This window comes from Acipenser ruthenus, chromosome 24 (genome assembly GCF_902713425.1).
Source record: "Acipenser ruthenus chromosome 24, fAciRut3.2 maternal haplotype, whole genome shotgun sequence".
Taxonomy (NCBI): Eukaryota; Metazoa; Chordata; class Actinopteri; order Acipenseriformes; family Acipenseridae; genus Acipenser; species Acipenser ruthenus.
The window spans coordinates 18,225,264-18,251,388 of NC_081212.1; the positions used below are offsets into that span (position 1 = coordinate 18,225,264).

Below are 26,125 nucleotides of genomic sequence, written 5' to 3' on the forward strand. Positions count from 1 at the left end.
TGCAGCATGTTCAGAATACCAGCGCTAGAATTCTGATTAAAACCAGGAAAAGTAAACATATTACCCCTATTGGCCTCTTACATTGGCTCCCTGTGCAGTATAGAATTGCTTTTAAGATTTTGCTGTTAACTTACAAGGCCCTGAATGGATTGCAATCTAGTTATTTGCAGGAGTTACTGACCCTGTATCTTCCAAACCACACTCTGAGATCACAGAATGCGGGGCTGCTGGTTATTCCTAGGGTCAACAAAAGCAACAAGGGAGGGAGGGCTTTTTCTTGTAGAGCTCCTAAATTATGGAATGCTCTGCCTTCGTTTGTCAGGGAAGCTGGGACCGTTACAGTTTTCAAGTCAAGAATAAAAACGCACTTTTATAAAAAAGGGCTTTCTTAGTGGGTTTTAATGTAACTTTCAAATTGCTGCATTTGTGTTCTGTGTATACTGTTTAAATCTGTATTTAAATAAGCTGAGTGTGACATGCTATACAAATGTATTGTGGTTTGTTCTTTTTTTCTGCTATGTTGCTACTTGCAAGTCTGTTTCAGTTATAATGGGCACATTTTCTAGAGGGTCTTTTGTCCAGTGTATCCTAATTCACCTAAGTCTGATGTTTCACTGTGTTTGACCTTTTTTCGTGGGATAAAGGTATTCAAACCCCATCTGAAACATGAAACTCCATTCGCTTCACACAGGAGAGGTGTCAAGTGGGATCCTAATACCTGCTTCAGGGGGGGTGTATCTACAGTGTTGTAGCAGGATAAATGGCAAATCAGTGTGAAAATACAGGGTCTAAACAGTCTAAAGAAACACGATCAGGGGTTTGCCGAAATACCCCTTTAATTTCTCTTTGGTAGTGCTATGAAATAAATACATCAACAGTATAGTTTTACAATAGACCTATTGACTTTATACAAGCTTTACGGGTATTTGTAGCTTGAATCGCTCGTTCTATGCGTGCGTATCCTGTAATTTAGTTTTGTTAAGAGGTGGAGTTTGGAGTGGGTGTTGAATTCGATCCACCCCTTTCAGCAGAGAGCAACACGAGCTTGTGTTGTTTGTAGTGAATCGGTCAGCTGCGCTTCGCGTACAATCTGTCAATCTGGTCTCCAGCATTACCGAGCTGTTCAGAAGAGACAAGGACCGTGGTGGAGAGGTCCTGGCACACGGGCGAGCGGGGGCAATACATATATTTTGGAGGTGTGAAATAAAATACCGGGAGAAGAACCGAGTGAATTGTTAAACACAGGCTTGATTGATCATCACCGAATCTGCGCCCCCACCAGACTCTCCGCTGGCTTTCTCGTTATTGACAGATCGATTGGATCAGCTGTCTGTTAAACCCCGCAATGATTGAAGTTTACATCCCGTCGCTGGAGAACAGCGCTGTTGAAGGCTCTGGCAAAACACGTACAGTAAGTGCAATATACCATGAATAACACTGATTACATTACTGAACAAAACTGGTCATTCTGCCGGGTGGCCAACGTATCTTATATCTTTAGTTTTGTATAATAGGATACATGCATATTCCATTCAGTAATTTAAACTCAAATTATCCAAATCCCGGTAAGACTAAAAATAATCTAATTGTTTGTTTGTTTGTTTTTAAATTGGATTTAGTATATGTTTAATTAAGTATTTATTTTAACTAATTTAGTTTAAAATGCGATTTTTTTTCTTAAAATTTTATGAATAATACTTTTTTTGTTGTTGTAAACAACACAAACTAACTTTGTTGTAGCGGTTCCAAATTAAAATCTTAAAATTAAAAAATCTTTTCTACTTTACCGTTTCGTTTTTATATAACACCACTCAAAAGTTTTTTTTCCGTGCAAACGTCTAAGCAACCAACACACCGCAATTGACAGAACGCAACACGACAGAAAACGCCCTGAAGCAAGTGTTTTGTTTATTTAATTGGATTGATATCATATTTTATATTATTCCTGATACCCGATACAATACGACCGATGCGAGCATATACTGCTAATTACTGCAATGGGATAAGTTGTCCTTTGCGATTTACGCGTTCCATTAGAAAGTAATTCACTTACACGTATATTTAATTTTGGGTTCAAATTGATTTCTTATGAAGCTCGGTATTGCATTCTTTAATAGTTTCATGTACTTTAGCAGAAAGCAGGTGTTGATTGTCCAGTTTGTTTACGTATGCCAAGTCTTGTTTTAGATGTTGTGAAACCAGTGAAACGACGAGTCCTCCTGCTATTGGTTGCAGCAGTACATTGCGTTGTGGTTATAAGTTTATTGGGTTCTAATAATGATTCGGAGATCACACAATTCTTTTTAAATATGTTTTCAGTTGTCTGTGAATTAAAGTAAGCAAAACGGATTTCATGGAAAATGAAATTTTGAAGTTGTACTGTGTACTTCAAATCCTTCTTTCTCTCTTGTCAGAAACCATGCTCAGCTGCTCGCACTAAACAAAGTGAAAAGAACCAGACTGGACTCCTCTAGTTAAAGAAAAGGCTTCCTACAGGCTCTCATAGATCTCATATGTTGCTCCTGTCTGTTGTGTAGTTTAGGGATCACATTACCCTTCCCAAATGAAAATAGCTAGATATGCAAAACACATGTTTTATTGTATAGGTATATGCAAATAAAGAGTTACACTAATACAGTAACCCCCCACCAGCACCATTTCTCCTTTCAATTTGGAGGCATTCTGAAACAGTTCTTGTAAAAGCTACATTCAGGACCTTATTGTTTAGCTGAAGTTCCAGCCCACGCTGTTGCTGCAATATACCAGTGAGAAGGTATAATGTAAGCTGCAGATTTGTTTTTAAGGTTAAAACTTAAAATCAGAAAGCCACTTCAAATTGATTAGGCAGGTGCATTGTGGAATTTCTCTTCGTGGAAAGCCCACTACAGTAGCTGTGCTGAACAGCGTTCCAGGAAGGCTCTGTATTTCAGTGAGGCATCAGCGGAAGTATTTCAAAGCTTTTGCAGGAACAGAGACTGCCTTGTAACTGAGATGGTCCTTTGTACAACTTGCTCATAGAATCTCAACGTTGTGCGTTTTGAGATTTATCATTTCCCACCTGCAACCCGTACAGAATGAATCCAGCACCTTCTTTTTGCAACAAAAATGCATTCTATATTGATTTAGGCATTGTTTTTCAGTAGGTGTGTAGTTGATGAATCTGTTTGTATTGTTTGCATGGTTTTGGCATCTAAAGAATATGGGTAGATTCAACTATGTTTTTTAATGAACAGAAGCTGTCCGACGTTCAAACAGGGGAAGGATAAAACTCTCCTCTTCACAGCATCTAATAGTCGTTCATTATTCTACAGCAAAGAACCGTCTCCAACCCACTGTCCAAAGTCTCCACTTTATTTCCAACTGCGTCTTCTGGTCCTAGTTCCTGTGTTAGTCTGAATTAGTCTAGTAACTGTGGTCTCAGGTAGGCCCCTTTTTACCACAAACACAGGAGGTTCACTTGGATAAATTAGCTTCACCTGTGTCAAAGTGAAAATAAAGTTTTTTAATGACCTACAGAAGAAAAAAAAAGAATGTGTTTTTATTTCACCTTTTAATTTTACCCAACAAGATTTTAAAAATAGATAACTGTTTTTGTACATGTTTCTTTTTGGAGCTTTAAACTGGAGAAAAAGAGAGAAAAGTCTTCTTAAGTCTGGCCTAACGTCTCTGTGTTTCATGTGTGAAGGAGCGGCATAACTCTCTTTATAAATTCATCACCAAGAAAATGCGAGTATGTACAGTGAACCCCCCACAACTCCTTATGACGGATCAGCTTTGTTATTTCCACAAGCAGGGAAGGAACATTTGAAAACAGGAAATAGAAAGGGCTCCTTAAGCACCACAGTAATCAAACGACACAGACACACACCTACGTAATTGAGTTACTTTGTCTTGTGTGTTCTGCCAAAATAAATTGCCATAGGGTATTTAATGTTTACCTTTTTTTGTGGATATAAGGTTGGTTTTGGCGTGGATCTTTTTCATTGCATTGCACTGCACTTTTTTTTTTTTTGTGGCTCTGCCCAACTAAATAGTTTCATTTACACATAACATATTGAACTCCTTCAACACTGCCGAGCTGTATACAAGCCTAAGAAAGAGAACTCCCCTCAACACTGCAGACTGCTCTAGGAAAGAGAACTCCCCTCAACACTGCAGACTGCTCTAGGAAAGAGAACTCCCCTCAACACTGCAGACTGCTCTAGGAAAGAGAACTCCCCTCAACACTGCACACTGCTCTAGGAAAGAGAACTCCACTCCACACTGGAAACTGCTCTAGGAAAGAGAACTCCACTCCAGACTGCTCTAGGAAAGAGAACTCCATTCCACACTGCAGACTGCTCTAGGAAAGAGAACTCCACTCCACACTGCAGACTGCTCTAGGAAAGAGAACTCCACTCCACACTGCAGACTGCTCTAGGAAAGAGAACTCCACTCCACACTGCAGACTGCTCTAGGAAAGAGAACTCCACTCCACACTGCAGACTGCTCTAGGAAAGAGAACTCCACTCCACACTGCAGACTGCTCTAGGAAAGAGAACTCCACTCCACACTGCAGACTGCTCTAGGAAATAGAACTCCACTCCACACTGCAGACTGCTCTAGGAAAGAGAACTCCACTCCACACTGCAGACTGCTCTAGGAAATAGAACTCCACTCCACACTGCAGACTGCTCTAGGAAATAGAACTCCACTCCACACTGCAGACTGCTCTAGGAAAGATAATTATTATTTAATTATTATTTAAAATGTATTGTTTGTGTGTAAAAACACGCCGTTTTATTGTTATGGTTTGACAGCCTGGATGGGGTTAAAATCCAGATAAAATCGTGAGAATGCGTGGTCAACAGCAAGTGATTATTAACAAACTGGCTGTTGAGCACGTATGTGAGAAACCCCGTGCTGAATGTGGCAGAGGGATAAACTAGGTAACTAATAGCCTGTTTATCCCTGTGCCGTAATATAAATACCCCCAGCTTTGGCTGAACATGGTTGGGTGTTCAGAGGTGGAGTGAGAGAGCGAGACAGTAAAAACTGAAACTAAATGAATATAACAATTGCTATGTGTGCTGGCTTTACACCAGCGCGATACACTTTGATTTAGTGCTCGCTTTGCCCAATGTGCCGTTTACTTTTGTGTGCAAGCGTTTTGTGAACGCTGCACACAAAAGGCTTGTAATACAGGTCAGAAGTGTTGAAAGAGTTCAATATGTTATGTGTAAATGAAAATATTTAGTTGGGCAGAGCCACAAAACAAATGTACAGTGCAATGCAGTGAAAAAGATCCACGCCCAAAACTTTATATCCACAAAAGGTAAATGTTAGAAATACCCGATGGTAATTTATTTTGGCAGAACACTTTTAAACGCTGAGTCTCGGAATCCATTGTCAGGAATTCTTAATTATCTTTACTGTAGATAAATCTGTCAAGCTTGCCCAGCTGAAAACCAGCTTGAACCAGGGGTGCCAATTGCTTGCCCCTGACTGCTCTGCTGCTTTGTGATTCTTGTGTTGGTGGAACTGAATAAACTCTTACATTCTTTGTAAAGCTGCAGTGTCCCACAATGCTGTGCCATCACACTTGAAATGACTGACTCATCTACTTCAATAGGAATTTGAAGCGGTGATAACCTACAATCTGCCAACCTAGTGTATGTGTAACAGGGCGGAGGCTGGGCTCGAACCGACGACCCAACCACAGTGAAAAAGAGCCAGGCTCCTTTAGTCGTGGTTTTAGAGCATTTAACCTAACCCCATCTCATCTCATCGACAGAGAACTGGACAGGATCCGTAACAGCAGTGTGTCACAACACTGCCCGTTACACATGATAAACCTGTCCTAAAGACTTCACTTCTTAAACCTCAGCACAGCTCAGCCACTGAACAGCCTTTCAAAGGGCCTGTCTATAATTCCTATTAAACTGACACAGACCTGTCATTTAAAAACAGCTGTCTATATGCTAGCAAAATAATATTACAAATAGACTCGTTCCTTATGCAGAAGCAGTACCGGTACTTTGATTTGATATTCATCTCTGGTTGTTTGAAAAAAAAAAAAAAAAAAACTTTTCATAAATCTAATGGTTTCACAGATGTACTGGTACTGTTAACTGCTAATGTGCATCCTGTGTCAAAAAATTCTTTTTTTTTAAGTCATGTTGAAAGCACTTGTCTTATAATTGCTAGAAGTTTAGGGCTGACTGTGCGTGTAACTCAGAATACCAGACTCCCTCCCTCTCCAGTATAAACAGCCCTAGGCAATTCTTTGGGGGGTTTATCTACTGGGGAGTTGATTTTTATTTTCCTTGTACACGTAACACTTAACCAGACCTAAAGTTATTGCTTAAATAAAGTAGTAGGATGTCATATATGTAAATACAGTTACTATACAACAAACACTGAGACACATGACATATGTAGCGCACACTTTTGTGTCCCTTACATGACTCATTGATGTGTAATGCAAGTAGCATTTCTGACATTAGCTCTCTACTATATAGGATATGCATTTCACACTTGCTAAGTTTTTTGGTCAAAATGGGCAAGACAGTAACAGCAGTCATTCTGGGGATCAGACTGTGCTTCAGAAATCCCAAACATGGTGGGTGTATAGCATATATGTGTAATTCCCTTGTGCTGTTTGCATACAGTTTCCGTAGTTCAAACTAAAGTGCTTTCTACTTTAATACAAAGCAGCAGAAGGCACACAAGCTTATTGCTCCCTAGAAACATACTTGTCAATATAACACTGTACAAGTCCCATAGACAGATAGATAGATAGATAGCAGTAAGTTTTAAAAATGCACCCAATTTCGAAGCGAGTGCAAAGCTCATATTTTCATATTATGTAACACACGCTTTAAATATGTAAACCAGATTTTGAAATATAAACAGTCTGCCTAGCTCTCTTTTGACTTGTTAATTTCAAAATGATTTTCCTGAGAATCATGCAGGTGACTTTTGAAAATACAGTAGTCTAGTTTAATTTGACACTTTAGTACAGCCTGTACTTGATATTGGCTACGGCCATCCATCGTTTGCCCTGATAACAGCCTTGACGTGGCATAGATTCCACAAGGGGGTGGAAGGTGTCTTGAAGGATGCTAATCATTGAGCCAATATTTCAGGCATTTGGTGCAGAGAAGTAGGCAGTGGATCGTGATGATGAATGCGTTGTTCAAGTTCATTCCATACATGCTCAGCTGGATTGAGATCAAGGGATTGTGGTTGACAGACTTAGAGATACTGACTTCATATTTGGCAAATTTAATGGTGGGTATGGTTCAGGAACAATCTAACTTTGCATCAGTACACTTTGAGTTATTGTCTTAATATTTGGCACACAGCTGTATTGTATGCTTTTCTCATTAAACTTCCATTATCTGTGTTGTCCAGTGAAGAGTAACCGTTTCAATCTCCGAATGGATATTTTACTTAATTTGACTATAAATGAAATGTCACATAATGCCCCTGTTGATACTTTGTTTGGTTCACAAAAACTCCCTTTCTTCATTTTGAGTTTAAAAATTAGCAGCAGCGTTTCACCCTTATAAGACCTGTCACTTTAGCTCACGAAATGGAAGATTAAATAACCCAGTAAACTATGTCACGCTACAGCAAGAGCTAAAAATGACACAGATGAGCGTCCCGTCTGTGTGACATGGCCTTGGTTGCTTTTTTCATCATCAATGCTGATGCTCATGTAAAAATTCTGGTAAAGTACAAAAGACTCCTTAATCTCTGCTGGTTTGCCATGTAACATAGATTTGGAGGTTGAATAGTACATACAAAGCAGTCATATAAAAACTGCAGCTATATAGCTTGAAAGCTAAGTTTGACCTGGGTAGAATGGCAGGTCTGGTTACATCGCTGGTCATGACTGTTGTTTCTGTCCCTTTGATGTTGCTATCCCTGTGTGAAATGCTGAAGGACACTGTAGGGTGAAACCCTGTGACTGCAGTTATCTATCCTGGGAGCTTCACTCGAAATAAACAAGGTGACCCGACTTCCAAGAAGAGGCCTGGATATTTTTATCATCACAAAACAAAAGGTTACTTTAAATTCTGCATCGAAGTGACAAAGTGAACTTAACTCTAACACATTCAGAGGCTCCAGATTTACCAGCCTGGCATCGACATCTGTGTCCTATTTGCCAGATAACACACTCCAACCAGGCAATGATTACTAGTAATTACAAGGTACTGAAATCCTCACACAGGAATGAAAACTTCCACCTTGACCGAATCCTCACAAGCACATGGAATGAGGTCCCTTTTATACAATATATTGCAGTTTTTGGATGTTAGATTTGTTTTTTATTTTTCCTCAGTTTTATTAATATTTATCAACAGCTTTACATTTTATATAAGTAAAAGTTATCGCAGTCTGTTGCTTTTTATTACACAGTTTTGTGAAATATTTGGAGGACAGCTTTTCATAAATTGCATTTAGATTTGAATATATTTTGTAATTTATTGAGAAACTGTACATTTGTTTCTTACGTATCTTTGGTACAATTTAAAATCCACTTTCAATTATACTGGTCTGCCGTCCCATTTGATATTATAAAGGTGTCACATGATTGTTATGACTTCGATGCTGGTTGTACACTATCCCAGAACCTGAAGATATTGCTTAAACACACAGCAGATGTCTCCAGGATGCAGTCTCAGAGGTGTGTCAGGTAGCGATCACTCCCTGCCTGGAGCCATGTATTTACATTAGCTGGCAGGTATAACTAGCTGTGTGCTGTGTGCTGACATTCTGTCCTGCAACACCATATCTTTACCAAGAGACAGATTTCTTTATTTGAGTATTGTATTGTTTTCTGAAAGAGACTTTTTCATTAAAGCTGCTTGTTCTACCATTTTAGACTAAAAGATGATTGCAAGATAGCTGGTAACTACATTTTTCCCAAAACCTTCTGTATAGCAATAGTCAGATCTTGTTGGCTGTCCAGTTTGTGCATGTAGAGCAAATCATATTTCTGTTGACTAAGTGAAGATGGCAAGGGAAGCTCTGAAGGTTTGCAGTGCTGGTTTGAAAGGGTTTAGCCCCCTTGTTGGTGACTGTGTCAGGCAGCAGAGATGTCAATGACTGTGTTTGTTCGCCACAGCTGCAGCAGGACCAGGTCTGACAGGGGCCCAGTTCAGAGCCCTAGCCAGCTTTGTGAGGACTCTTTGAACAGTTCCTGTGTGAGTCAATGGGCTCTTTGTGTTTGGTACTCTGTAATTGGAATACAGCTCCAAAGGGATGGAGGGGTCCCAGGACAATGGGAGCTGGTCACAGATTCAAACACATTCAAATTGTCTCCAACATGGTTCCTTCCTTCTAATATAATCGCATTATAAAGATACCACCTCGAGTATGACCACTTTACATACTAGAAGAACTAAATGGCTTCTGTACAAAATGCAGATCTTTCTTTCTGTCTCTCGCCATTCATTCTTTCGTTCTCTCCTTTCTTTATCTATCTGTCCTATCTTTTTCTTTTTTCTTTTTCTCCTTTCGTTCTTTCTTGCTTTCTCTATTTCTTTCTCTCTCCCCAATCTTTTTCTTATTCCTTTCTCTTTCTTTCTTTCTTTCTTTCTTTCTCTCTCTCCTTTATTTCTCTCTCCTATCTTTTTCTTTCTTTCTCTCTCCTTTCTTTTTTCTTTCTTAATTTCACTATCAGTTGTTCTAAACTGTGCTGTGGTTTTGTGATGTGAATCCCTAGGAGTGAGTCTGAGAACACCAGAGGGAGTCCACTGAGGTGCTGAATTCTGTTAATATTCCAGTTCTGGAATTCTAAAGCTCAAGGTGTGACATTCGTGAAACTAAAATCGAATCCCGTGGTGTTCACTGTTAGCCTTTTTACTTTAGCAGGTGGTTAACCATCCAATTTGTTTTCATTCCCAAAAAGCAGTTTTTAATGAAAACAACAAGAGTTTTTGTTTTTTTTTTACTTCAAAATTGTGCAAGTGGTGATCTAGTACACTATTCTATTACATTATTATAAAAAGGTTTATTTTCCAAAACCTGTGTAAAATGTTTGTTAATTGCGAGCAGGGTTTCTGATAAAATCTAACTTATCCTGTGTGCACTGTGTTTCCATCTGTGTTATAACTTGATTTGAGCAATTCTCAGAATGCTTCATCACATCGAAATGTCAGCAGAGCTTTTGACAAATACCTGAATAAACTGGGCAACTTTATAACGTTATCAAAAATTAAGCCAATATTTATTTATTTATTTATTTATTTATTTATTTATTTATTTATTTTTGCCATCTACAAAAAGCCTGAAAATGTCTTATTAGTTTGACATTTTATTAGTTTTGCATTGTTGTGTATAAACACACTGTAGAAAAAGGTATATAATATAAATATATGAGAATTGAAGCTGTTCAGTCTTGAGCAAAGAAGACTACGCGGCGATCTATTTCAAACATTCAAAATCCTAAAAGGTATAGACAATGTCAACCCAGGGGACTTCTTTGACCTGAAAAAAGAAACAAGGACCAGGGGTCACAAATGGAGGTTAGATAAAGGGGCATTCAGAACAGAAAATAGGAGGCACTTTTTTACACAGAGAATTGTGAGGGTCTGGAACCAACCCAGTAATGTTGTTGAAGCTGACACCCTGGGATCCTTCAAGAAGCTGCTTGATGAGATTCTGGGATCAATAAGCTACTAACAACCAAACGAGCAAGATGGGCTGAATGGCCTCCTCCCGTTTGTAAACTTTCTTATGTTCTTCTTATGTTCTTATGTTCTTATTTGTGCTATTTTTTCTTGTAGTATTTAAAATCAAACACTAGGGGGAGATAAAGGACCATTTCCACCGGAGGTACTATTGATTTCTCTCTTCTTTTTTGTAGGTATTCCGTGTGGAAGTCCTGTTCAATGGAAGAAAGCACTTTGTATCGAAACGTTACAGCGAATTCCACGCTCTTCATAAAAAGGTATGACTTGATAAAATTATGTTAATATGTAAAGCTTCAAGTCTGCGTGAAGTCACGGATCTTTGCTGGGGATTCCACAGGGCAGTGTCTAAAATAATTGGTCACGCTTATTTTTTTTAAATGTAAATAATAATAAGAAGAAGAAGAAGAAGTTGCACAAAAAAAACATGTTGTATGTTTGAGTCATTCTCTTATCCCACACTACTATATGATTCTTGTAGCTCGCTGACCGCCCCCTGTAGTTGGAAGAGATGGGGCCCAAACTGTTCTTTCCTTTGCCAGTTGAAATGTATAAACTTAATAAATGATCTCTAGTTAAGTCCCTGAATGATCTGCTTATGAGAACCAAAAACTTCTGCAATACTGGTACTGTCCAGCAGGTGTCAGTATTGTGTTATTTATTTTGATAACCCTGGTTTAAAGTGGTAGGTTGTGCCCACAAGGTCTGGTCTTGCAGCATTATTATTTTTTATTATTTATTTCTTAGCAGACGCCCTTATCCAGGGCGACTTACAATCGTAAGCAAATACATTTCAAGTGTTACAATACAAGTAATACAATAAGAGCAAGAAATACAATAACTTTTGTTCAAGCAGAGTACAAGTGTGACAAACCACAATTCAATAATACAGCAGATAATAGTGATAGTTACATCAGGATATGATTAAATAGTGATAGTTACATCAGGATGTGATTAAATACAAAGTACTACAGGTTAAACACTTGGCAGATTACAGTATTCTGAAGTACAGGATTAAATGCAGTAAAATAGGGGGCAGGTAAGAGCAAAATGAAGCACATTTAAATGAAGGGTGATAGTGTCCCAGGATACAAACAGAGGAGTTCTACAGGTGCTGTTTGAAGAGGTGAGTCTTAAGGAGGCGCCGGAATGTGGTCAGGGACTGGGCAGTCCTGACATCTGTAGGAAGGTCATTCCACCACTGCGGAGCAAGGGTGGAGAAGGAGCGGGCTCGGGAGGCAGGGGAGCGTAGTGGAGGTAGAGCTAGTCTTCTAGTGCAGGCGGAGCGGAGAGGTCGAGTGGGGGTGTAGGGAGAGATGAGGGTCTGGAGGTAGCTGGGTGCAGTCTGGTCAAGGCATCTGTAGGCTAGTACAAGAGTCTTGAACTGGATGCGAGCGGTGATCGGGAGCCAGTGGAGCGAGCGGAGTAGTGGAGTAGCGTGGGCAAAGCGAGGCAGAGAGGACACCAGGCGGGCAGCAGAGTTCTGGATGAGCTGGAGCGGACGGGTGGCGGACGCAGGGAGGCCAGCCAGGAGTAGTAGTTGCAGTAGTCTAGGCGGGAGAGTACCAGGGCCTGGACCAGGAGCTGGGTAGCATAGTTGGTGAGGAAGGGTCGGATTCTTCGGATGTTGCTCAGGAAGAATCGGCAAGTGCGTGCTAGAGTGGAGATGTGCTGGGAATAAGAGAGGCAGGGGTCCAGGGTGACTCCAAGGTTCTTAGCTGAGGAAGAGGGAGAGAGTGTGGTAGATTCCAGAGGAACAGAGATAGAGAGATCAGAGGAGGGGGAGGAGGAGGGAAGGAAAAGGAGGTCAGATTTAGAGAGGTTGAGTTTGAGGTGATGCGAGTGCATCCAGGAGGAAATAGCAGACAGACAGGTAGAGATACGGGAGGAGATGGTGGAGTCAGAGGTGGGGAAGGAGAGGAAAATCTGAGCATCATCAGCATAGAAATGGTATGAGAAACCATAGGATGCGATGAGGGGGCCCAGGGAGCGGGTGTAGAGAGAGAACAGGAGAGGACCCAAGACTGACCCTTGGGGGACTCCAGTTAAGAGAGGGTGAGGTGTGGAGGTTGCTCCACGCCAGGTTACCTGGTAAGTGCGGTTGGAGAGGTAGGAGGAGAACCAGGCCAGAGCAGTGCCAGAGATCCCCAGGTCAGCAAGAGATGATAGTAGAATAGAGTGATCAACAGTGTCAAAGGCAGCAGAGAGGTCGAGGAGAATTAGGACAGAGGAGAGAGAGGCAGCTCGGGCACACTTAAGTGAGTTGGTGACAGACAGGAGGGCGGTTTCAGTGGAGAGAGCAGAGCGGAAGCCAGATTGGAGAGGGTCAAGCAGAGAGTGGTTGGACAGGAAAGCAGAGAGCTGGCGGTGTACGGTCCGCTCGAGGGTTTTGGAGAGGAAGGGTAGGAGGGAGACAGGACAGTAGCTCTGGAGGGAGGTGGAGTCGAGGGTAGGTTTTTGAGGAGGGGAGTGATAGAGGCTTTTTTGAAGGCAGAGGGAAAGATACCAGAAAGTAGAGAGGTGTTGAGGAGGGAGGAGATGAAGGGGAGTAGAGCAGGAGCAGCAGCTTGAAAGAGGTGAGTGGGGAGGGGGTCCAAGGCACACGTGGTGGGTTTGTGACCCTGGAGCAGGGAGGAGAGGTCAGAGTCTGAGAGGGGCAAGAAGGTGGAGAAGGAGGGAGAATAAGTAGAGGATGTAGTGGGTGTAGGGGTTGGAGCAGGAGGGGGTGCGGGGGAGGGAGATGTGTTAAAGAGTTTGCGGATATCTGAGATTTTAGAAGAGAAGAAGGAGGCAAAGTCATCGGGGAGATAGAGGAGGAGGGGGGAGGGTTTAGGAGGGAGGAGAAGGTAGAGAATAGTTTACGTGGGTTGTTAGTGGAGGCTTGGATTACAGATTGGAAATAAGCACATTTAGCAGAGGAGAGAGTAGAGGAGAAGGAGCATATTACACATCTACACTTTCTCCAGTTAAACATATCGGTCATCATCTCCTGGAGATACCCAGTGTAGGTCAGTATGTCAAATTGTGATAAAACTTGGGTACAAATGTCTAAGTTATTGAGCATTTAAGAGAAAGCATGTCAGTCTGTCTGTACATATTGCACACTATACCTGCTCAATCAATCACAGCCATTCTTTTGTAGAATTGTGGTATCAAAGTGAATTAAAATATATTTCCTGTTTTATACTGTAAAAATCTAGACATATTAGTATTTTTTTAACAAGGCGGTCACAGCAGACCCCAGTCAATTCAAAGAGGGTCCCAGCTTGAAAACGTTTGAGAAATGCAGATTTAGAAAACCGCTTCTCCCTGTCAAAATGACTGGACTCAGAAAAATGAGCAAATCATACTTTGCACCTGCCAACTGAGCTTCTACTGTCACCTCTCAATCAGACTGTCAGATCTGCTGTCCCATTGTGTCCAAAAGTGACCTGCAACAGGAGATGCAGTTTTATATATTACAACCAGATAACGCACCAGGATTACTGTTTTGCATAACAAATTAATAATGAGGCTAGTTTACACAAAACTGTGTGCTCTGTTCTTGCAAGCATATAAAACAACAAAAAAACTGTTTCAAATGTATTTTTGAAGAACTGCAGTGCAAGGAAGGTAACTAGCAACTTCCTGCTGAAAGTTTGATCTTCGTTGTGCAATTGTGGTTGAAGTTCAGACTGCCGCAGCTGCACATCCGCAGCCTTTACACTGTGAGCAGGGAAGGGACCATGGGAGACGCCAAGAGAAAGCTGGAGACAGAAGCTCTGGAGCGGATCAGACACTGCTTTCAATTCCCTCTTCCATTCCCTCCACAGCTGAAAAAAATCCTCCAGACCCCGGACTTCCCTTCAAAAAGGAACCCGAACTTGAGGCAGAAGCCGTCCCATCAGAGGAGGCAGGAACTTGAGGACTATGTACAGGTACCTGCGCCTTTAATAACAGGAGGGCTGGGTTGCCAGGGGAGGTAAAGGCAGTGAGAGATTTCATACTGCTGACCAGGCAGGGGAACATACCTTCGCTTATATATCTTCCAAAAAATGATCAGGTATTAGCAACTTCAGCAGTCGGGTCCTTGGTAAAAATACACTGAGCAGACAGTTTTCACCCCTTATCTTCCAGTTAGTAATCATGAGACTTCATATCCTGTCTTCTGTACATCAGTTTGTCGGTTTTACATATAGTATCTAAAGAACCTTTTTACTCAAGTGCTGTAAGATGCAACTGCTACAGATCCTTTTGCCACAAATTATTGAGCACATTGGGGATGGGGAGTATATGGAGCTCTGTATGTGGATACAGTGGCTCTAGTTCATTGGGATCTCTTTTTTTAATGTTCTGATAGCTCTGATTTTCTAATGAAAGCCATGGCAGGGGTTGTGTGTGTTCACAGAATAATGCTGTGTTGTAATAGCAAAGCTTTGAAGATTTTGGACACTCATTTGGCTGGGGTTGATTTTATTTTGGCTTCTGATCTTTCAGTATGTTCTACGATTCAATAAAGAGGTTCCTAAGGAGATACTGGAGTTCCTACATGTGAAGCATTTCCATTCTGTGAATACGAGCTGCAGTCTCGAGTGAGTATTTGGAGTCCCTTTCTCAATAGTAAAGTACCAGCAGTGTCTCAATAAACCCAAGCACTGCTAATCGACCTGTCTTGCAGCTTGCTGTGTCTGGAATGCTTGTCTAGAATTCAGGTTTCTATCTGTGTGACCAGACCGCTGCACATTGAGCCAGCTTTGCTGTTTTCGAAATAAAGTAAAATAAATAAAATGTTGTTCAACTGTTACTGAGGACAGCTGTCTTAGTATTAGTTATGTTGGGACGCACTGTACTGTTCAGGATAGCCGTACTGTGTAACAGTCGTCTTCATTTCTATTTTCAGATCCCTCAACAACTCTCATTCTGAGGACTACAGGTAACCGGAACGTCTTTGTATTTTACGGTTTGCTAAAGGTTCCCAAAGACAGAGTGTGAGAATCAATCGAAATTCATTTTTTAAAACAGGGGTGCTGAACTGCACCCTCCCTCACTACTTAAGAGAAAGGGTGCTCCCTCCAGTCCAGGGGAGGCTTGAGGCAAGGGGACTGAACTGCTTCCTCACCCCCTAAGAGAAAGGGTGCTCCCTCAAGTCCAAGGAAGGCTTGATGCACGGAGACTGAACTGCTCCCTCACCCCCTAAGAGAACGGGTTCTCCCTCCAGTCCAGGGCAGGCTTGAGGCATGGAGACTGAACTGCTCCCTCACCCCCTAAGAGAAAGGGTGCTTCCTCCAGTCCAGGGGAGGCTTGATGCATGGAGACTGAACTACTCCCTCCCTCACCCTAAGAGAAAGGGTGCTCCCTCCAGTCCAGGGGAGGCTTGATGCATGGAGACTGAACTACTCCCTCCCTCACCCTAAGAGAAAGGGTGCTCCCTCCAGTCCAGGGCAGGCTTGAGGCATGGAGACTGAACTGCTCACAGTACCAGACAGTTCAGATAATGCCTTTTCTGACCCTCATCACTGTCCTAATCTGAGTGTATTCTTTTTATTTCCAGCTGCAGACTTCTGCACCAGCGTGGTGTTGTTGGATTCTGTAAAGATCCCTACATGCTGGAGGAGAGCTCAGGTACACACTGTTCTGGTTAGTCAGTGGGGTGGAGGTGCTTCTGTTTAGGAAGTGACTCCAAGTATGCTTCACATAACTTTGTAAACTGTGCAGTGGATGCTTACTCAAGTGGAAACATGTGCCAATAAAAAAAAAAGTCGTTAGTCTTTTAAAGCTGCTTGTTTATTAAATGCAGTCCTGGATATGGACACGCATGCCAACAGAACACAGAACTTGTCTGAGTTGGTCAAATCTGCTGGTTTTCGCATTGTGACTGAGCCATTAATGACAGGAAGGTGCAGCTTTTTTATATGATTCTATATGAACAACAAATGAATGAGTCATGCAAGGGACAACCCATTTACACAAATGTTTGTTACATAATGCAGATTTGTATTTTGGTCCGACCTTGATTATATAGTTTGATATAAAGACAAATAATAGTTGTATTATAATTAATATTATTATGCTATTGACTAGTATTAAAAAAAAAAAAACTTGCAGATGACTATGCAAAGTTTCACTATTGAGTTTTATTTTTTTACTATGCTTTACTACTTTGGTACACTTCACTAAAGCTTTTAGACAGGAAAAGCCTGAAGCTTTCCTGGTGACCTATCCTGATAGGACCTGGATTCAGTGCACAAAGACAGACTGTGTTCAAGCAGTGCCTCCCCTTTCCCCTGGGGCTTCGCTCGGCGGTATTGAAGAACGTGCCTGAGTTTATTAATGGGTCTGTCGAGTCCAGACCTGCAGAAATGCGTCCTGCGATCTCGAGAGATCTGTCTGATGAATGCTACAGCAGGACCTGGCTACCTCCTACTTCTGGATCCAGAGGGCACTATTAAATACTCAACACATTTTTGTTTTTAATATATTTTCTTAAATTATACACAGAAAGGTAAAGCACACATACATTTACACTGCAATCTATTCAATGATTTGAAATTGACCTGAGCACAAATACAATTCTGTACTGGGTGAAAGTAGAGCACAGCGCAGAAACCAGGACTGGAGGACACAGTTCAAGTGGAGACAGTGTAGGAGACCATTCTATACACAGAGTGCTGAGGGGATGGAATAGGTTACCAAATTATGGTGTCCCTTGTTATCAATCAGCTACTAGGAACCGGACGAGCACTGATGGCCTCCTCTTGTTTCTACATTTTCTTATGTTCCTATATTACATGCACACACACACTGTGCAATACATTTAGAATCTTTTCTTCTCCGCAGATTTCCTTCCCAACATCATTGTGGATGGTGTTCTCCAGGGCTTGTATCCCCGGGACATCAGAGTCAGTTTTACTCCGTGCACAAAAAGCTGGCCTCCAACAAAGACAGAGCCTGCAGCCTCTCCGGAAGCCTCCCTGAGCTAACCCTGGTGGTCAGAGGCAGAGCTCTCACTGTGGGGTGGGGAGGGGAGGGAGGCCTCATTACTGCTGAAGCTTCTGTTTTCTTACTGCATCATTGCCACTGGAACATTTCTCAAGAAATCAATTATTTTCCCCCAAAGGCCACTATTGAAAAAACTAAAATTGTTTTGTTACCCACAACTGAGCCAACTAGGTGCCTGATACCAGAATTATTGGGAATTTCAACAATTGTAGGTAGCATTTATTTTATTTTTTTTCCTTCAACTGTTTGGGATTCTGGTATTGCAAAGCAAGGGGAGTGTTTTATTATGCGTGGTATTTTTCAATGTGAATCTCCTCCTAGGTTAATAAAGGTCCTTTTCATATACATTATTGCTTGTCTTCTTTCAGTGGGAAACATAATTCATCTCTAACTTCTGTGTGTTATTTTTTTTTTATTTTTGTAGTCCAGCTTTTTACCCAGTGCTTGATGGAATCCATTCCTAATATCTTGATTGCTCAAAATGTGTATTCCACATTTAAATCTGAGGTGGCACATGTTTAAATATAATTTAAAACATGCAGTTAAAAAAAAAAATCATTTTCATCTAAGCTGCTGACATAGTTTCATTTCACACTGCAGCAGGCAAACAGGCACCTTCCCTTCAATGTATTTTGATTACTGAACCCAGACACTCTGCAAAACATGTGAAATTTTAATTTTTAAAATACATTTAAATAAAGCTTTCATGCACATATTTTAGTTAACTTTACCTTAAAAAGTCTACTAAGCACTAAACTTTAGATAATACACCTAGTCAGTCACAGAACTACTTATGCATATAAAAAAGGGTACAAAAAGGGTTGTAGTAAAAATAAAGAAAGCTGATGACTGTGTTGAAAGTTATGAATGAATTAGAAAGAACAGAGTTGCTAACCAGACAGGAAGAGTACATTTATGGAATATATTCTGTCTCAAAAGAGGGTCAATTTAACCAGCAGCGCTACTGAAATCGCTTTTGAAAGCCTAATCAAATTCCAGTTGTGTGTATTTATGTCCGTGTCAGCAGAAAAATAATCACAATGGAACAAAACAGTAACAAAACGTTGAAACTTTAATTTGTCGAGTGCTCTTTACAAAAATTCAGCACCTTTAGTCACATTTTGGAATGTCTTTGGAAGTGGACCCATGGTCTTTCACAAACTTGCGAGCCCTTTACTAGTCAGACATTACTTGAGCGACAGAGAGATGACATCACTGTCTTGGTTACGATGGTCAGATGTGGGGGTGGGCGTTGCCCCACAGAGGACAGGGCAGGTGTTAAATACCCCTTTGGGCACTGGTATAATCTGCCTCTCCTCCAGAAAAGAAACGGCTCCAGGAGAACTATTTCTTCTGAACCCTCTTTCGCCTATTCCTTTGCGATCGCAAATGGTTTTTCTACTTCAATTTTACCACTGTCAGCGACAACTACGTCTTTCAGGGGCCTGTCTCTGCCGTCTGTCTTGGTGGCTTCAATCTTCTTAACAACATCCTGCAAGGTAAGAAACGAGAATCCCCATTAGCTTCTTTAACCCAAATTGTAGCTTTTAAAATCAGTTTCATGGGCTGCTTGATATTATAGAGACAGCAGACTCCAGTACAAAGCAAAGAGATTACTCACCATGCCTTCCAGGATCTTGCCGAAGACCACATGCTTGCCATCCAGCCAGGGGGTTTGGACAGTTGTGATGAAGAACTGGGAGCCGTTGGTATCCTTGCCAGCGTTGGCCATGCTCAGCCAGCCTGGTCCGTAGTGCTTCAGCTTGAAGTTCTCATCAGGGAAGCGGTCTCCATAGATGCTCTTTCCTGAGAAGATAGTGGAGGCTGATTAGAGGGGGTTTGAATACAGCAGGAACACGCCCAACACCAGCAGCAAACAGAAGTGGAACTCACTGGGGCTCTTCCATACACATGCTTTACAAATCAGCAGTAGATAGGAAGGTTGATCGTGGATATTTAAAAAGGTAAGTCCTCTTTAGGCATGCAAGCTCACTCACCCTTTACAGGGAATGATGTTGCATTAGTACTTCCTTTTGTGTTTCGATTCTCCTATTTTATAACCTCCCTCCACCAACAGCTGCTGGGGAGAGCAGCGCAGGAGATTCTCCAGTATGTTCATGCCTGCACCTGGTACAGAACTGTGCCCCAGCTTGTCCCCCCACAGAGCACCTATCCCTATCTCCTGAAGCAGGACGAATCCCACAGCCAGGTGCGCTGCTTGACCTACCTCCTGTCCCATCGCCTCGGGTGAAGTCTCCACCCTGGATCATAAAGTCCTTGATGACACGGTGGAACTTACTGCCCTTGAATCCAAAACCTTTCTGTGGGCAAAAAAGAAAAATGTGTTGCATGTATATCAAAAACAATGACAACTATCAGATATCTGGCAGGGGGGAACTGGTAACAGACTGACCAATAGTCTAGGCTCTGCCATTTTTACAAGCCCAACTTCTAGGTCTGTTAAATCAATTTGTCCTCCAATACACTTTCCCTTTTTGTATTTTCAACTCCCCAACCCTGCATCCCCAGGTCTGCATGTTTAGTGTATCGATATGCTGCACTACTGTAACGTAACTACTGTACTAACCTCTCCAGTTGCCAGGGTAACGAAATTCTCAACAGTCTTTGGGACAGTCTTTCCAAACAGCCCGATCACAATGCGTCCAGCGTCCTCGTCTCCGATTCTGATGTCAAAATACACCTGGATCAAGAACAAACCTGGGTCACTTTCCGATTCAAAGCATGAGGTCTACAAGACGTGGAGTCCTATGGATCAGTGTAGGCTCCAGTGCAGCAGGATCCCATTAGTCTGACGCAGAACGGCAGGAGCTTTGTAGCACTCATGTCTGGTATCTGCTTCTCAAGCAATCCAGTATGTTGTACACGATTCATGGAAGTTGAAAACCACACCAGCTACAATTCATCTCTAACATACCACTAATTTGTACAGCATTTTCATGGAAGGGGGAGAATTCTGCCACAATACAGTTAAACTGCTCTCATTGTGGTTTGATAATACCCAATTCTCAAATGTCCCTATTGAGTACGTAACTGCAGATCCACAATCAATTACTGACAAGGGTAAATAAGGGATGAAGTGCTGTCTACCATCCCATCCTAAATAACGTACTTGGTCTGTATTGGGTGTAACTTGCCTTTTGGGGTACCACACTTACAGGGTGATTAGAAAGTAAGTTAAACCCAAGTTTTGAGTTTAAGACAATGTAAACCCTAGATTTCAAAAACAGAATTTAAACTGCTACTTAAATACATGATAGCGCTAACCCAATTCGACAGATGTCTAAATACACTGTCAATGTTCCGGGTATTTGATTGTTTGGAGGAATTATGCAAATTACAACACAAGCAAAGTTACGCAAGTAGGTTCTGTAGCAGGAATATACATTTGATTTTCATATTGTGACGAACAAATTCCCACATTATACTGTATGCAGCATGCATGCACCAGCTGTGAATATGTTTATAAAACCCGCCCCCGCAGACAGACCTCTCAAGTAAATGGTTGCCCTGCTGAGAATCAAGAAGAAAATGGCCACGTAGTGTAGTTCACTGGATGGAATGTAGCTAGAATGCATTAAAGGGACGGATGTACTATACGGCATTTTGAATTGTACACACAGAACAAACCGAGGAAGCAAATGCGTGATTTCGCCGAGCGGAGGGTGGTGTGCAATGTTTAGGCCGCAAGCACAACTCCGTCCGATTTATTAATTCAGGATGCATTTGAAGTCTACTTCAGTGAACTGATTCAGGCCAATCTCAATGTTTATTTAAAATGTTGTGTGTGTATGTATGTATGTATGTATGTATGTATGTATGTATGTATGTATGTATGTATGTATGTATGTATGTATGTATGTAAAAGCTGTTCAATCTAGGGCGGTGCCATTAATTGCTTACAAAACAATGCATTCGTTACACTGAAGGTCTAAAAAGACGACGTGTCAGTTACGGTCCATTTAAAGGGGCCGCTATTTATTTATTTATTTTAATCCAGCGTTATACCAAGTTAATTGTTGCTATTTGCTGTTGGTGTAACGTGTACAATACCAGACTGCAAATATAACACCACATTATTTAAACACACGTATTTTTGTCGCTGTTGTGGTTCTTATGCGTGCCTTTAATTTGACATTTCTCATGCAAATGCAACACACACACACACACACACACACATCATTATATATATATATATATATATATATATATATATATATATATGCTGATAATACCGAAAATACTATAGCCATACATACGTAATATGCTCACGTGACATGTTACATTGTAGTTTGCATGTTTTCAATCTGAATTTCACAAAGATTACGCGAGCTGACATTTACCAAGCGACCTTAAAATGTGTTACTAATATGATTATTTATTTAAATGAAGAGAAACCTCGTATTTTCGAATATGCGCTGAAGACGAGTCCAGACTTGAAGAAAGCCGCGCTGTCTCTTTAACACTGCTATGTTGTAATTATTCCTCCCTGTAGTGTGTTATGTCGATGCATTGATTTACCTTGGCAGTGACTTTGGGTCCTTTCTGCTTTTCCTCTGCATCGGAGCCGCTCGGGAAAAGCAAGAACATCACCGAACCGGCGATCAGGGCGATAGCAAAGAGCAGCTTCATGTTCTTCTCTAGGATCCGCAGCATGAACCAGACTGAAGTAGAGCTGTGGCGTGGATAAATGCAGCTTCGAGGCAGGAAGAGACAGTATCCGGGGAGGGGACTGGGGGCGACCGCCGGCCTCCATTGAACACCTACTGGGACCGCAGAGCGAGACCATTTGTAAAATAGAGGGGGGCTGGATTACTATTACGTGTTAATGCACTTTGGAGAACTCACACACCCGATAATATGTCATATATTTTAAGGCATTGTGTTATTTAACTGTGGAAAAATATATTCTTATGTATATTTATTATTTATTGTTTTTTTTTTTTTAAATGTGTCACTTCCACATTTGTAAAGTGCGTTCCAAATTAGTACGATTTGGGTGGATTCAATCTCAATAACATAGGTTAATATTTCTTATGATATGTGTTCTAAGGGCAATAAGCGATACAAAAAAAAAAATACGTCAAATGATATTGTAATGTACATGTATTGTTGTTATAATATCTAGGAAAGACAGTTGAATTCCTGCTTTTACAGTAACGCCATTAAAACAATGTTATTTCTGAACTGCTGGCTACATGTTTGTACAGTAAATGAAACGGGAGACAGCGAGCATGTGAATTGTGGATGTAGTGTTTGAACAGCATCCTTATTGATTTAAATCAAAGACGAGTGGTTAAACTGAATTTAAGTAGAAAAGTGTTGACAATTATTGAAATCAAACTCATAATAACTATACGCAATACTACTATAAGTATTAATAATACAAACGAAATGTTAAAAATAAAGGTGGTCAACTGTTTAATTATTCTATTCGTAATTACACTGATTATATTTAGAGTTTTGATTTCATTGTCACCCGCTACCCATGTCTTTGGTCCAGTCGAGACTCCTTCAGGTACTCTGAAGCGTCCACGTTAGTCTAACAGGATTGGACTGCTTAACATCCAATGAGAAGGAGAAAGGTGTCAGGGACTGAGTCCAGTCTTAAGAGATACTTTGGGTGTCGTTGTTTAGCTGCAGGACTGTTACTTATGTCAATATAGGTGAATATATATATATATATATATATATATATATATATATATATATATATATATATATATATATATATATAAATTAATCTACCCTGTTGACAATCACTCGCGTTTGTTACCCAAAGGCAGGTGTGTGGGCATAGTGCTCCTCCCATTAGAAATCCCATTCTGTATAGACATTTCCTTACAGCAGTAGAAGGTTATAGATGGCGTAGTTAATCTAGTTTCTATATTGATTTTAAAAACTCGCTGTTTAAGAATTGCATATGATGATGAGCAGTGCAGAGATTAACAGATCCACCACCGTGCAAAACCAAAGCTTTGTATTCAGCAACAAATAATATCAACACCAATAAAGGTATTGGAAAGTTCATATTTAATGTGTGCATATCTGCAGGAGTCAGATCTGGTCCACGTCTGCTTGAGAAGCTGAGAAAGACGGGTGTGCACTGCAGGAGTTTGTGTGTGTGTTACTGTTTGCATTAGCCTGTCCCACAGCTTCGTGAGCACACAATAGCTGTTGATAGTAACCAGTACCCTGGCACACAGGGCAGTTATGCTGAGAAATAGTCACTTGTGCGTAAATACCGCTTGAAATAGGAGAGAGACGGGTGAGTGTCGCAATACGCATTTCATTGATATACAGTGCCTTGCGAAAGTATTCGGCCCCCTTGAACTTTGCGACCTTTTGCCACATTTCAGGCTTCAAACATAAAGATATGAAACTGTAATTTTTTGTGAAGAATCAACAACAAGTGGGACACAATCATGAAGTGGAACGAAATTTATTGGATATTTCAAACTTTTTTAACAAATAAAAAACTGAAAAATTGGGCGTGCAAAATTATTCAGCCCCTTTACTTTCAGTGCAGCAAACTCTCTCCAGAAGTTCAGTGAGGATCTCTGAATGATCCAATGTTGACCTAAATGACTAATGATGATAAATAGAATCCACCTGTGTGTAATCAAGTCTCCGTATAAATGCACCTGCACTGTGATAGTCTCAGAGGTCCGTTTAAAGCGCAGAGAGCATCATGAAGAACAAGGAACACACCAGGCAGGTCCGAGATACTGTTGTGGAGAAGTTTAAAGCCGGATTTGGATACAAAAAGATTTCCCAAGCTTTAAACATCCCAAGGAGCACTGTGCAAGCGATAATATTGAAATGGAAGGAGTATCAGACCACTGCAAATCTACCAAGACCTGGCCGTCCCTCTAAACTTTCAGCTCATACAAGGAGAAGACTGATCAGAGATGCAGCCAAGAGGCCCATGGTCACTCTGGATGAACTGCAGAGATCTACAGCTGAGGTGGGAGACTCTGTCCATAGGACAACAATCAGTCGTATACTACACAAATCTGGCCTTTATGGAAGAGTGGCAAGAAGAAAGCCATTTCTTAAAGATATCCATAAAAAGTGTCGTTTACAGTTTGCCACAAGCCACCTGGGAGACACACCAAACATGTGGAAGAAGGTGCTCTGGTCAGATGAAACCAAAATCGAACTTTTTGGCAACAATGCAAAACGTTATGTTTGACGTAAAAGCAACACAGCTCATCACCCTGAACACACCATCCCCACTGTCAAACATGGTGGTGGCAGCATCATGGTTTGGGCCTGCTTTTCTTCAGCAGGGACAGGGAAGATGGTTAAAATTGATGGGAAGATGGATGGAGCCAAATACAGGACCATTCTGGAAGAAAACCTGATGGAGTCTGCAAAAGACCTGAGACTGGGACAGAGATTTGTCTTCCAACAAGACAATGATCCAAAACATAAAGCAAAATCTACAATGGAATGGTTCACAAATAAACATATCCAGGTGTTAGAATGGCCAAGTCAAAGTCCAGACCTGAATCCAATCGAGAATCTGTGGAAAGAACTGAAAACTGCTGTTCACAAATGCTCTCCATCCAACCTCACTGAGCTCGAGCTGTTTTGCAAGGAGGAATGGGCAAAAATTTCAGTCTCTCGATGTGCAAAACTGATAGAGACATACCCCAAGCGACTTACAGCTGTAATCGCAGCAAAAGGTGGCGCTACAAAGTATTAACTTAAGGGGGCTGAATAATTTTGCACGCCCAATTTTTCAGTTTTTTATTTGTTAAAAAAGTTTGAAATATCCAATAAATTTTGTTCCACTTCATGATTGTGTCCCACTTGTTGTTGATTCTTCACAAAAAATTACAGTTTCATATCTTTATGTTTGAAGCCTGAAATGTGGCAAAAGGTCGCAAAGTTCAAGGGAGCCGAATACTTTCGCAAGGCACTGTAGTTAAATTTTTTTTTAAAGATATTTATACATATTTTTCTACTATTACACAAATATAAATTATATTTTTAAACGCAACTGTATATTTGCTATTATATTATATGCAGTTCGTTTAAACTTCACTTGCAAAAGTTATTATTATTATTATTATTATTATTATTATTATTATTACTTTAATAGGATGAGTATAGGTATTGCCAAAAATCGTATCGTCACAAAATATTTGTAAAATGTATGGAGCTGGACATGCAATACAAATAATGTATACATGTATGTTAACTTTGTTGCACTCTTCGTATATGGACCAGCACTGCGTATCCTGTTCGACGAATTCATTAATAAATATATGCATAGACATGTTAGCATTACAAACCTGAGCGTTCTTTTAGTTTCCTTTGTGGAACTATCGCTACAATACTAAAACGTTATTCAATAATACATATCAGTTACTGCTTCTTTCATTTCTTGTTATCTCTGAAATAATGAAAGCAGTTTATTGAATATGGAACTTGATACG

At 40.8% G+C, this 26,125-nt stretch overlaps 2 protein-coding genes across 2 annotated transcripts; one reads left to right on the forward strand and one right to left on the reverse strand.

The window, feature by feature from the left end:
• The first annotated feature begins 997 nt into the window (after nt 1–997).
• On the forward strand, nt 998–18,007 carry LOC117429830 (sorting nexin-24-like). Its single transcript, XM_034049686.3, has 7 exons — nt 998–1,411; nt 10,859–10,942; nt 14,495–14,599; nt 15,159–15,253; nt 15,562–15,594; nt 16,213–16,283; nt 17,499–18,007. The coding sequence occupies exons 1-7, from the start codon at nt 1,346–1,348 to the stop codon at nt 17,639–17,641; spliced, it is 597 nt and encodes a 198-aa protein (XP_033905577.3). The 5' UTR covers nt 998–1,345; the 3' UTR covers nt 17,642–18,007.
• Nucleotides 18,008–18,714: 707 nt separating this feature from the next.
• On the reverse strand, nt 18,715–22,395 carry LOC117429829 (peptidyl-prolyl cis-trans isomerase B). Its single transcript, XM_034049685.3, has 5 exons — nt 22,200–22,395; nt 20,248–20,361; nt 19,888–19,981; nt 19,282–19,466; nt 18,715–19,152 (listed from the first exon to the last, which is right to left on the reverse strand). The coding sequence occupies exons 1-5, from the start codon at nt 22,332–22,334 to the stop codon at nt 19,030–19,032; spliced, it is 651 nt and encodes a 216-aa protein (XP_033905576.1). The 5' UTR covers nt 22,335–22,395; the 3' UTR covers nt 18,715–19,029.
• Between the last annotated feature and the right edge of the window lie 3,730 nt (nt 22,396–26,125).

Coding starts and splice junctions, on each gene's coding strand:
- LOC117429830 (XM_034049686.3), top strand. CDS start 1,346: ATGATTGAAGTTTACATCCCGTCGCTGGAGAACAGCGCTGTTGAAGGC. Junction 1,412..10,858: donor GCTCTGGCAAAACACGTACA/GTAAGTGCAATA, acceptor TCTTTTTTGTAG/GTATTCCGTGTGGAAGTCCT. Junction 15,595..16,212: donor TCTCATTCTGAGGACTACAG/GTAACCGGAACG, acceptor TTTTATTTCCAG/CTGCAGACTTCTGCACCAGC.
- LOC117429829 (XM_034049685.3), bottom strand. CDS start 22,334: ATGCTGCGGATCCTAGAGAAGAACATGAAGCTGCTCTTTGCTATCGCC. Junction 19,982..20,247: donor TTACCCTGGCAACTGGAGAG/GTTAGTACAGTA, acceptor TTTTGCCCACAG/AAAGGTTTTGGATTCAAGGG. Junction 19,467..19,887: donor CCGAGGCGATGGGACAGGAG/GTAGGTCAAGCA, acceptor CTATCTTCTCAG/GAAAGAGCATCTATGGAGAC.